Source organism: Pleuronectes platessa, chromosome 23, assembly GCF_947347685.1.
Source record: "Pleuronectes platessa chromosome 23, fPlePla1.1, whole genome shotgun sequence".
In the NCBI taxonomy this organism is placed as follows: Eukaryota; Metazoa; Chordata; class Actinopteri; order Pleuronectiformes; family Pleuronectidae; genus Pleuronectes; species Pleuronectes platessa.
Window position 1 is genome coordinate 4269787 of NC_070648.1, and position 12622 is coordinate 4282408.

General features: G+C 44.2%; 2 protein-coding genes across 2 annotated transcripts in view; one reads left to right on the forward strand and one right to left on the reverse strand.

Annotated features, from left to right (window-relative positions):
- The window catches only part of rbpjb (recombination signal binding protein for immunoglobulin kappa J region b), a 103571-nt gene extending 98046 nt beyond the window's left edge, over positions 1-5525 (forward strand). Inside the window, exon 12 of the mRNA XM_053416170.1 lies at positions 947-5525. Within this exon, the coding sequence (XP_053272145.1) occupies positions 947-1271 (325 nt within the window). The 3' untranslated portion in view covers positions 1272-5525. The remainder of the gene's footprint in view (positions 1-946) is intronic.
- A 1717-nt stretch (positions 5526-7242) lies between these two features.
- On the reverse strand, positions 7243-12402 carry cckar (cholecystokinin A receptor). Its single transcript, XM_053416175.1, has 5 exons — positions 12021-12402; positions 10837-11088; positions 8484-8745; positions 8101-8228; positions 7243-7823 (listed from the first exon to the last, which is right to left on the reverse strand). Exons 1-5 carry the CDS (start codon positions 12145-12147, stop codon positions 7243-7245), a joined length of 1350 nt encoding a protein of 449 aa, XP_053272150.1. The 5' UTR covers positions 12148-12402.
- Positions 12403-12622: the final 220 nt, after the last annotated feature.

The following is a 12622-nucleotide window of genomic DNA, read 5'->3' on the forward strand; positions in this document are numbered from 1 at the left end:
GGCTTTGCTCCGGTTTGCTTTCCCCTGCAGGGTATCTACACACAGCTACTTGGAAGTGCTCTTTTCCACTTCTTCTGAAAAATAAGATCCGTTGGACGAGTTTGTCTCTTTCTCCTCCATTAGCGTACAAATCATCAATTACATCTAATTTGAGGATAGATGAGTTCTTACAGGCCCAAAGGAATAAGCAAGAAAATAGAAATCACCGATGAGTGTTCTAATCAAAACAGATAAAAGCTCTCAGTCGGTCTTACTGCTGCAGACACTCACGGCACAGTCGCCTAATGCAGGTAATAAATACTGATCGGAGCTGTAGTGACGTAGCTGCTGCTGAATCTTCATTCTTCTTTTAACCTGCGCAATGTTTTTGTTTTTTTCCACTGAGCTAAAATCTTTTACAGAGCCACGAGACACCAGCGTTACCCTCTCGTAAAAAAACCTTCAGTGTTGTTTTTCCTCTGTCAGGTTGAGATTTATAGATGGTTCAGGTTTTATGTGTTTAGCTTCATGAAGTGAGGTCATGGAACATCACAATGACTCAGGGAAACAGAGAGACCTGCTTCAGTGCAACAGAACAGAACCACCGATGCCTCATGGGGCAATGTCCCACATACTGTTTATGATGGAAGCTTTTTAAAACAAGTACTTCTTTTTGTTTTGTTTAGTTTTGGCCGTCTGACATAGAGGTGACAGGAAATGGGGACAGAGAGAAATTAGGAAGTGTGAATACCTGAGCTGGGCCTATCGGGGCGGGCGGGGCAAGTTCAGACAAAGATTTTAAAGTTAGAGCAAATTGTTAATGCAGTTTGTCTTCAATGGATTATGAATGTTTCACTGTTCTAATCGAACACAGAAGGAAGACAGTGGCCCTTGTCAACCATTTCTACTGAAACCTGAATGAATCTTCTCAAACTCTGATGTCCTTGTTTCTCTCTTCTCCCGACAGGTGTGCGGAGAGCATGCTGTGCGTGGTGCCCGACATCTCTGCCTTCCGAGAGGGCTGGCGCTGGGTGCGACAGCCGGTCCAGGTGCCCGTCACGCTGGTGAGGAACGACGGCATCATCTACTCCACCACACTGACCTTCACCTATACGCCAGAGCCCGGGCCGCGGCCACACTGCAGCGCCGCCGGGGCCATCCTGCGGACCGGGAACTCCAGCCTGCTGAGCAGCGGCGGCCAAGAGGCCGGCTCCGGCGTCTACGGCCCCAACAGCACCTCCAACGCAGGAGTCACATCCTCATCCTCCACCGCCGCGGCTGTGGTCTCCTAACGCACACAGGGGGCCGCTGAATACAATATGCCTTGAGAGCAAATATACCAGAGGGTATATACAGACTATGGGAAATAATAAAAACTGACTCACTCTTAAGTGCTGTGTATTAATTTTGGGATACAAAGAAGCTGAAATGGAAAACGTTGGTGGGACAAAAGGAGCGAACACAGGGGGAATCTGAAGAAGGAGGAACATCCCAACGTTGTCAGCCAATGGAAATGAGCGAACATGCTTCTTGACACGCCTCCTCTCCTGTGGTTCCTTTAAGGACCTGCCTGTTCCGTTCTGGCGTTTGGAACCAGTGAAGTTCCTGCCGGCTCAGAGCACCAGCACCTTTCTACGGCTGTGAGAAATGGAAACCACAACAACAATACATCCACCGTGTACAAAAAAAAAAACAAGTTGTGTTGAAAGGAAAGTTATATTTTTGCGCTGCCTTGCTCCCCCTCCTCCTCCCTCGTCCCCTCATCTCCTCCCACCACTTGTTTTTTATAATTATTCCTTTTTTGTTTTTACTCTGCGTTCATTTGTGGTTTCCTAGCGGGGGGGCTGGATGTATTGTTGTTGGAGCGAGTGCGAGGATGCAGAGGGACACACATGACTCGTGACAATAACATAGTTTTTATGGACCAAGGATCTTGTATAAGCTTTAGTAAAGGTACATTTTTCTCCATACCTTTTTTGTATTAAACATATAGTACACTTTTGTTACCAAATAGTTTCTATTCTTCCCCCGAGCTTGGGCTTTGTTTTCCCCCTTTGAGGTCCAAACCCCCCCCCCCCCCCCCCAACCTGTATGTTATTGCAACCTTAACTTTGAAACGCCTGCTTGTCCGCTCTCTGGATCGAACTCTTGTTTTTGATACTCTCACTTCTTCTGTTGGGGAAAAAAAAGAAACCTGAAGTCTTGGTTGTTTATTTACATAAGCGAAGGTTGTTGTTTTTGTTTGTTTGTTTGTTTGTTTTTTAAAAAATTTTGGGGAATAACCTCAGAGGGCCTATTTTTTATCATTGGTTTTTATGAAGTCTTTAAAAAGAAAAGCTTTAAGCAACGCCTCTGCCTTGCCTGCAATACTCTATGTGCGCTATGTCTCCTTTTTCGGAAAATATACTCATCAGTACATCTCACGTGGAGCCATAGGTTTTGCAGAATACGTCAAAAAATAAGAAAAAGAAAACTAGACTTCCACAGTTACTGGGAATCAAGTCTGTTTGTCATTTACAAACTAATGTAATAAGCGTAGTCACTGACTTCAAAGGATAGCCTTAGTACTGTATATTCTTACTGTGCACACAGTCAAACCAGTCACATATCTAATATCCTGTACCTGTTGCTCTGTCTCTGTGAACGTATCGGGAAAAAAAAATGTCGTGAAAACTTTGTCTCTGAAAACTGCTCCGAGCGAGGTGCGTTCCTGTGTGAGCTGTCGTTCCGGTGGCGTTTAACTCCAGTGTTTTGTTTTCTTCTCTTTCTCTTCTTTCAAGAAAAAAAAACAGACACTTTTCAATTCGATGTGGCCTTACTGATAACTTAAAAAAAACCTAAACACTTCACCTGTTTCTTATCTGCTGTTTACTCACCTTGAAAGAACCCGTGCATAGCACAAAACAAGCTCATGCCCGGCCTCTTACTGCTGGAGCCCCCGACGCTCCAGAGCCACATGTTGTCGTGCAAAGCAAAGCAGCCTTCTGAAGGATCTCTCAGCCTTCACGTCTCTTTTTGTGTGTTTTTTTTTTCTTTTCTTTTGTGGTGAACAAGTACAATAATCCTGTTTTTTTTTTTTATTCTCCTGCGGTGCCCGGCACCTTCTCACTTTTTGGTACAATGTCTCACAAAGAGCGCTGTAAAGCTCCTTCCTTCCAGCCTTCCCCCCTTTTTTGAAAAAGAAATCTCCTGTGGTTTATTCTCGTCTCGCAGAAACAAGCGCACGTGCGTGATGAACCCACTGTCCGAGTAGTTGCACTCATCTCGTGTTCATGGTGACCGCGTAAAGGCCTTCTAAATGTGTGTTATTGAAGATGTGCATTTCCAAACAGAACAGCAATATTGTACAGGTCATTTCATCATGTTTGTCCGCCTGAGCACTAACTTCACCAGCCAGCAAATATATGTGTGTGTCTGAATGTGTGAGTGTGTGTGTGAGTGAGTGAGTGATTGTCACATGTAAGTCGCTGTAATGGAATATTGAGTCAGACTCGCTCCATTTCAAAACTGCTCTCCAAAAAAAAGAAAAAGAACCAAACTTGAGATTCACGACTTTCTCTGTCTTCCACCTGAATCCAAATGTCTGGTGATTGTGGATTATTAAACATTCGAAGGCAATACTTGTGCTCTTTTAGTTTTTACAGTACGACTGTACACACTTCCTGGGAAAAAACAACAAAAGAACAACGATACTGTAACTTGAATGTCTGCTCAATGAAGTATTTCCGAATTTTTACTTACGAAACAAAACCTTGAAATAGGAACAAAAAAGGATTTTTCTTGTAACCCCCCCTTTCAATGTAAAGAAAAAGAACAATTAAGTTATGCCCCAGTTTCACCACCCCTGTCCACCTGTCCGTCATTAATGTTAAATATTTTATATTGTAAAATTGATATTTTTTAAATTATTGGTACAAAGTCTCCCTTTGTCTTATGTCAAAAAGAAGAAAAAAAGAAAAGTGCATTATTGCCCATGCTGCCTAGGTTGGCCTGGGAGAGTATTTTGTTTTATTTTGTTGGAAATGTGGAGGAGTTGGTGCTGCAGCGTTAGTGTAGCATCGAACCGACAACCCCGAACCCTTTACTCTGCAGGATGGAGGTCCACGAAATCTCAACTGTAGATTTTTTTAAACTCAAGTGTTTTTTCTACTAGCTCTAAAATTCATATTATTTTTAAACATAGCCTCTGTGTTAGCGTCACACACACAACGCCCCACCCACCTCGATGCTTGGACATTTTGGGGTTTTTGTTTACACCTCTTTTAGGCCGATCTTCCCCTCCACCCTGCAGCTCCTCTTCATCGCCTCACGCGAGTCTGAACAGAGCAGCATTGTCACATTTCAAGCTAACGAAGTGGGTGATGCATGCTATTTTATTTTTTTTGTTTAGTTTTGAAAATGTGTCGCCTTGACAATCCGAGCTGGTTTACAAATTTCTCTTTTTTTTCCCTCTTAAAACATCCGGAAAGTTTTTAAGAGATTTGGGAGGATACTGAATAACTTGATGAATTCCCCCCCACCCCACCCCCCCTTCCTTAGCTCATGACGGGGACGAGCTGAGGGGTCAAACAGATGTTACATGCCTTCTTGAACGACCCAACGACAAAGCTTTCAGATAGAGAGGGGACACAACCATCTCATTAGCATTTATAAATGCTTTGTTTTGTTTTACAAAATATTACCCAACCGGTTTCTTTCTGTCTGTGTGTGAATGGTCATAATGGTTTTACTCTTCCAAAAGCAGCTGTTCTTGTTTTTTTTGTTTTTGTTTTTTTATAATGAGCTCTGAACAATGTATGTATCCTCTAATATGCCAAATGTCTTTTTATAATGTAGTTTCCATGCACTGCTAAACGAAACAGGGCAGAGTGAGAGGCAGCTTTAAACAAACTTTCAAAAGAAAAAAAAAAAAGGAGTGTGGAGCCCTTCTCTGTCGCACTCAGCCTTACTTCTCCTTCAGACTTCTGGGCTGTTTGCACTACAGAGCGCTAACCTTGTCTTTTTCTCTCACACATTTCATCCTCACTCTTTCATCGCTCATGTTTGTGTTTGTACATTTGGAGTTTTCTCATTTCCCCCCACCCCACCCTTCTTTATTTGTCATCATGCAGCCTGTCGTGCTTAGCTTTGCTACAGTCGGATCACTTTTTTTTTTTTCTGTTGTCATTTCCCCTCTTCTTCATCTTCTTCTTCTCTTCCTCTTCCTCCATGTCCTTCCACTATCTTTCACTCTCACTGTATCTGTGTATTATTCTAGTAACTGGTAAGCAGAGGTGTCATTGTGGTAGTGTACTCAGTGCTCAAAGGGTTGCTGATGGTAGAAACCTGTGCCGTTTGTAACATTTTTAGCAATAACGTCAAAACAGGGGGACGGTTTTTTGATAACATGCGTTTAGTTTGTTTTGTTTTTGTACATATTGCAGCTCCAGATCATGCTCAAATCTGTAATGTCATTAAAAGAACAGAAGAAAAAAAAACGTGAAAAAAAAACAAAACTTGCAATATTGGCATAAAAATGAGAAATAAAACAAGTGATACAAAAATCACACTTTGTGCATGTCAGTTTTTATTTTTGTTTTAACTCCCACAAACTATGGTTTAAGTACAAATGAACAACTCTGGCTTGTGTCTCCTTTCCGTCTTTTTTTCTCCCTCCCAGCGACAGGTAAACATTTCCCAGTGGCTGCATGGTGGAGGCGGGTGGGGGGGCTCTGGGCATCTACCAAGGCCAAATGGAGCTCTTATCCCCGGGAAGAGGTCCCAGCAGATTGCCCCCCTGTTCTTTCCGCCACTTGTCTGGGCCCTAATGCCCCTCTGTCCTTTAGATCCACTTTCATTAAAGCCGTTAAAAGCTCCGAGTCGCTCTGCCCCAAGTCTTCGCCGACCATTCGGGCATTCGAGGTCTTTATATGGTCAACCACAAGTTTGTTATTCATGGGTTTGTCAGAGAGGCCAATGCCGTTTCCCCAGATCTGCTTTTAGACGCACAACCACTCAAGTCACTGGGATTATGTTTTTTACATTCAGTCGCGTAGCCGCAGGTTATAGGCACGTTACTGTGCAACAAACAAAATACCTCGAATCCCTTCGTTTCACGTCAACGCATCAAAACCCCAAAAGTAAGAATTTACACAACAATAATTACAACATGGCAACAAACAGATAAGAGGAAACAAGAAGATATATACGTTGGCTACATTAACGCTGTTGTTTTTTAAAAACCAGGTCAGGAACCAGGTGTTTAAAGTCTCACAAAAAAACGATAAGGCCACTCCAGCTCCCACAGCGCACACACACAAACACACAGCGAGGTCAAGGATGAGCCGGGACACTTTGTGTGCTGAGCGGGAAGATGAAGGGGGGGGGGGTTACTTTGCAGCTCGACAGGCAGCTGCTGCCGAAAATGACTAATGAACGCCTGTTTGGTTTAAGGCCTTTGATTCAAAGCCACGAGCGTCTGAGAATGAGTTAAAGGTCAACAGTGGTTTTCGTCACGTTGCCAATTAACTACAAATCGTGAGGAGTAGCTTCTCTTACTCATGACTTACGACTTGTAGGCAGAGAGTCAAATATTTATTTTTAGCAAAATGCATCACAGCAGAGTTTTAAAGGGTATCTTGACATCTTTGGGGGAATTAAGCTAACGAGCTAAAGGTGCTGTTTGCTTTTTATCAGAGAATTAGCAGTTTCCCACAATATCAAACCCTTAAAAGGTACATTCTGTAGTTTATTGACTTAACGGCGCTTCGGAGCAGCTCATGATAAGTGCAATGCAGAGTCCAGACTATCATAAAGATGGAGGCTCCTCCAAACTGAAGCCAAATCTTCTCGAGTTCCACCTGGTGGCGGAATGCGGTATAAATCATAAGATCTGCTGTGAAATGCTGTAAATCTACTAAATGTCCCTTTAGGTGAAAATGTGTTCATAACTGGTTTGTTCCCTTTTCAGAATGTCACCTGAGTAAAGAATTCTCAGGTATTTTTAGAGGAATGATTATGGTTATGGTCGCTGCTCCAAATTACTTTAAAGAATATATATAATCTACATTAATCTGTGTATTCTGCTTCATCTCGTGGTCCTTCAGGGATTTTAAAGAAACATGTTGATCTGCTCTGGATTTGCACCACTGCTGCTTCGCGCTCTTTTAACTGCAGTGCCCGGGTCGGGTCAAAGGTCAAGCTAAAGCAACATGGCTGCTCGTGAACTGGTCCTATAAGCTCTGTGAGGACGAACGTGACCACAACACAGATCCTCCGTCCGCTCTAGGTCAGCTCACTCCAGGCTGAGGCTCGGATGCCGGTGTAGTTGAAGGGCGTGGTGGCTCCGCCCGTCCGGGTGTGACCGTTCTGCTCGGGGGTCTTTGGCGCCGCTCTCGTTCTGCTCCCGTCCCCTTTGGTGCTGCCGGCCGACCCCCCCGAGCCGCTCCTCCTGATGCAGCTGCAGCAGCTGAAGGTGGACAGCATGCCCTTGCGGAAACGCTTGTTCATGAAGCAGTAGATGATGGGGTTGACGCAGGCCGAGGTGTAGGACATCAGGTGGATGAAGGAGATGGGCGCGCCGGTCAGGCGGTAGGCCGAGCGCCGGTCGAACGCCTGCCACGCGTTCACCACGAACACGGGGGTCCAGCAGAGGAAGAAGAGGAAGACGATGACCAGCAGCATGCGGACCACGCGCTTCTTGGCCATCAGGTTGGCTGTGGAGCTGCTGCTGGACACCCGACCCAGCGGCGGGGGCTTGGTGCTGGAGTGGGAGAAGCTGCAGGTGATGCTCCTCTTCTTCGACGGCAGCATGTAACAGCCGTCGTTGTCGCCGGGTTTGATGCTGCCAGTGCTGCACTGCCTTTCTGCCAGGGGATGAAGGAAAGAGCCGAGGGTTAACAGGAGATTTCAACGTGTAAGAGTGAAGCAGCAAAACCCCAATGACGATAACGGGTTTCACTCAAGACCTCGAGAGGAAGACGTCCAAGAGCCAAGAGGGAACCTGTAAACATCTACATGTGTCTGAGCAGCAATTGTTTAAAACTTAAATTAAATCAAAGTTTGTATTTGTGATCTTATTATACCGATGAGAAGTTGGTGAACATCCAGAGATGGAGAAGCACGTTGATATTACATTCATACCTCTGCTGGACTTCCTGCTGGACAGCTCGAACTTGATGCCCCTGTACAGCTCCAGGGAGATGAGTCCGTACGCTGTCATCATGACGATGCCGGGGATCAGGAAGAGCAGCAACAACAGAGACACGTACCTGCAGGAGACACATTTGTGAAAGCAAATGTTAATTTTCTATTAGAGCAGATGAGCTACTTGAACATTGTGTGCTTTTATTTTGAAGGGTGAGATCTCTGAAGCCAGAATTGGTCCTCTCTTCCCAGAAGCACCTACAAAACCAATGAAGCGGCCAACTGACATCACCAGTGCATTCATTTTTTTGATGCAACAGAACCTGAGCTCAACCCAGTGTGAAGGCACTGGTGGGACTGGGAAGATGTCTCCTGCTCACCAGGACTGCTGGATGGCGTCGTTGGGCCACACCAGGCGGCACATGTGCCCCGTGCTGTTGTTCAGGCGGGTGAACGGCTTCAGGGTGCTGGAGATGGGGTAGGGCAGCATCAGGATGGAGGACGCCACCCAGGTGGCGGTGATGACCTTGGCGGCGTGGGACTTGGTCTGCCACGACCTGGAGGTCAGCGGGTTGCAGATGGCGCTGTAGCGCTCCAGGGAGATGGCCACCAGGTTGAAGGTGGAGACGCTGACTGAGACACCTGCAGGTCAGAGAGTGAGAGAGATGAGGGCTTCACTTTTAATTGTGGAACGATAATTGTCCGACGTCTTTTATTACTTTCACGTTGTGTTTTCATCCCAGTGCATTTATTGGTTTGATGTTATCATGCTTACGCAAAAAGCACTAATCAGATTTTTCAAATTGAACAAACTTGTAATAATTTGTATTTTGTAAAGTACTGGGCTTTAGGGTGTTTCTGATTCGGATTTAATATGTCCTACAGACACACCAGAACTATTCCATCAGTGATGTCACTTCCCCCCAGTAACATGACTGGAACGCTCGCCTCGACACGACCCCTTAATGTTTGCTCACGTTTAACTCTGCCTGCAGAGCGGTGACAGAGCGCCTCCTGCCCCGTCCGTCACCAGAACAACGTTTACACACTCAGTAACAATAACAAGAGCGACTATAAATACACACACATTATCGCCGTGTCCGAGCGGCGACGCGTAAACAGATAGACACATGGACAAATGAGGTAATAATCCTGCAGGACACTGTCTGCTCTGATTCAATGGAGCGACAGGAAGTGGTGGTGGTTTGGGGGGGGGGGGGGGGGGGGGGTGACAATCCTATTATCTGGCGGAGTTGTACTTGGATGAAAATGAAATATTAGCAAAAGGTGAACTGTGTGTAATGACTTCACTTTATTACAAAACTCCCAGCTGGAGGCAGAAGTGATTCACATCCTCGATCTGATTAAATCATCTCATCTGAAGTCAAACAGATACATTGATTTAGTTAGATTGATATTTAGTCTCAAATGATCATTTATCAACATTACAATAATTTGTTTGTTTGATTTTATTTTTATGCAGGTGTTTTTAATCTTCCATACCCCTCCTGGTATTAACGGCTCCGACAATAACTCGGAACTCACCTGCAATTTATCTCAATTTATTTTTCAGTATTTCAAAGCACAGTTTGTCTTTAGAGTCTGTAGAGTCTGTCCTTGACCTTTGACCCTTCGACTGAGGAAAACCTCCCAAAGAAACACTTTATTGAGAAAAATGAAATAAACGTGAACAACAGGACCCGTGTTTATTAGCACTGAATCTTACGGGACAGATCCCAGTCATCTAAAGTGCATTTAACACTATTGGAGGATGATTTCTGTAGTAAATAAGGTTTCAGTAGCTGCTATTCAGTTAAAGGTCACGATTGATAATCCCATCTGACTCGTGGATGGACTCTTTCTTTGCTCACAGAATGATCCAGGATCTGTTTCATATCGGATCACGACTGGCTTCCAAATTATAAATTTGTCTGAGCCATTATTTTTCACACTTCAGATTAAATGTGCTGTAATTGTTTAATAACTGTCTTTGACCCAGAGGACACTTCAGCCTTGATTTTAAATGAAAACATGTAACAACAGGAAAAACAAATTGTGCAGATATGACCTGAGGTGTTTCCGCATTTTCTGTCCACGTGATAATGAAGCACGTCTGTAGCTCATCTCATTAAATCACCAGGAACATGCACCTGATAGTGGAGCAGTAAAAAGTTATAGATTTCTTTGCATGTTTACTTATTTATTACTTCTACTGATGTCTGTCTTTTGTCTTTTCCTCTTAGCTGCTGCGACACGTCAGATTTCCCCACTGTGGGATGAGTAAAGGATTATCTCATCTCATTTTATCTCATCTTATCTTATCTTATCTTATCTTATCTTATCTTATCTTCATGTTTCATTTGCATTTCTACGTAATTGAGCTGTTTATAGTCTGTAATGGGCTGTGGCTCAGGGGGTACAGCTGGTCGTCCGTTATCCAGAGAGTTTGATCCCTGTCTCCTCTAGTCTGCATGCTGAAGTGTCCTTGGGCAAGACACGGAACCCCAGTGAAGATATTAATGTAAATAAACATGAAAATTATGATATCATAAGACATAACTTGAATTCTACAATTCTTCCTATATAGTTGTGTTGTTTTATTTTGTGTTATAGTTTGTATCAGAGATTAACGCCTATACAAAATCTTTTTTTTTATTTAAGAGAGAAACTTTGAATTGCCTACAGATGCACTTCAATCTCAAACCGGCAGTAAACCAGTATGAATCTTCTCACCCATGAAGTACATGACCAGCTTGCACATGCCGGCTCCGAAGACGAAGTCCCTCATGAGGTTGGGGATGAGGGTGAAGGGGATGCAGACCAGGGACACCATCAGGTCGCTGATGGACAGGGACAGCAGGAAGAGGTTGGTGACCGTCCTCATGCGCCGGTTCCTCACCAGCACGGCGACGATGAGGCTGTTGCCCACAACGCTGAGGAGGAAGATGAGGCTGTAGAGGAAGATCCGCACGGTCTGGTTGATATCTGTGAAGGAGAGGAGGAGGAGGAGGAGGAGGAGGAGGAGGTGGCACAGGGTCATTCTTAAAACGTGACCTAAATACTATCTGACTCATCCTTTCCCTCTTGCTCTCTCTCACTCTCCCTCCGTCCTCTTTTATCAGCGCGATCACTTCAAGCCTCAAGTCGCATGCAGTGGTTTGATGCTCAGGATTTGCAGAATGGTGGTTTTTTTATGCTTACTCTCCTAAAATCTGTCCTTTTCTACAGCCCCTGCTTGAATATTTAAACATGAATAGTGTATATCTCTGCAACTACAGGGTCTATATGAGTAATCTTTGTATCTGTATAAAGGTGACACTGCTGAGATTTCTGCAGAAGGGTGAGCATCAGTATAGATGGCACTGGGTCAGAGTAAAATAGGATGGAACACAACATATATGATGCATATTTGTCATTTTAGAGTGATATCCCCTATGAAATCATGCAGTTGCAAACAAAATCATCTGGAAATCCATATCACAACATCTGGACATTCTCTGGAACACATCTAATCTAATAAGGTGAAGTAATGGAGCAGAGTAGGAGAGGATTTAGGAGGAGAGTAATTTCTTAGGATGTTTTTATCCTTCTCCTTGAATTTTATCCTAGAAATAAAGGTTGAACTATTATAGATTCTCCATTCTGCGATCATATAAGATATTATATGAGTTTTGTTTATTTGACATTGGTACAATTAGTGTCGAATGAGCTGTGGGGAGGAGATGAGCCATATCCGTAATGCGCACTGGAGCAGAAACAAAAGCCCCAAATGACTCAGTCTAATGGCACAAATGCGTAAATTCAAAATTAAATTTTAATTGCAAATATCCAAACAAACGTGGTGACTTTTCCTTCTCGTGCGTGATTGTTGCGTAATATTCACAAACAGTCAAAACAAACGATAACCCCCACTGTACCTTGGGGTTCGGGCGACGGCTCCTGCTCCTCCTCGCATTCCGAAATATTCTTGATCCCGAAATTGCACAGGATCTTGTTCAGGTCGGTGGAGTTCATGAGCACGTCTTGTATCGTGAACGTCTCCATGTCGCGCTCTCTCTCCCGTCGGTGCCTCAGGTCATAAACGCAGCGTCCGTGATGCTCGTGCGTAAAGAAGAAAACGCTCCAAAGGAAACAACATATCCAAACTCTATTGAAACCAATAAAAAATAAAGAAAGAGGACGAAGAAATAATGAATTCAAATCTACAATCTGATGATAAAAATAATGAATGTTATACTGGGAGGCTCCAAGGTCCAGTGCGCTCTGGTGCGCGGCGCCCCAGCACTGCTCAGCACTTCCAGCCCCCTGACAACATGTGGACGAGTCACATTCTGTGCTCCACCCTCACTTGTCTGTGGAAGTCAGCGTCTCACTTTTCTAAATATAGCATCACCCTGATGTAAATCATTGCACTGATTGTTCACTGGATCATGTATTGGTTGTGTTCCTTTAATTCTTCAGGCTATTCATTTCAGCCAGTTGGCACACGTGTCAAATACACAAGGAACATGAGTGGAAT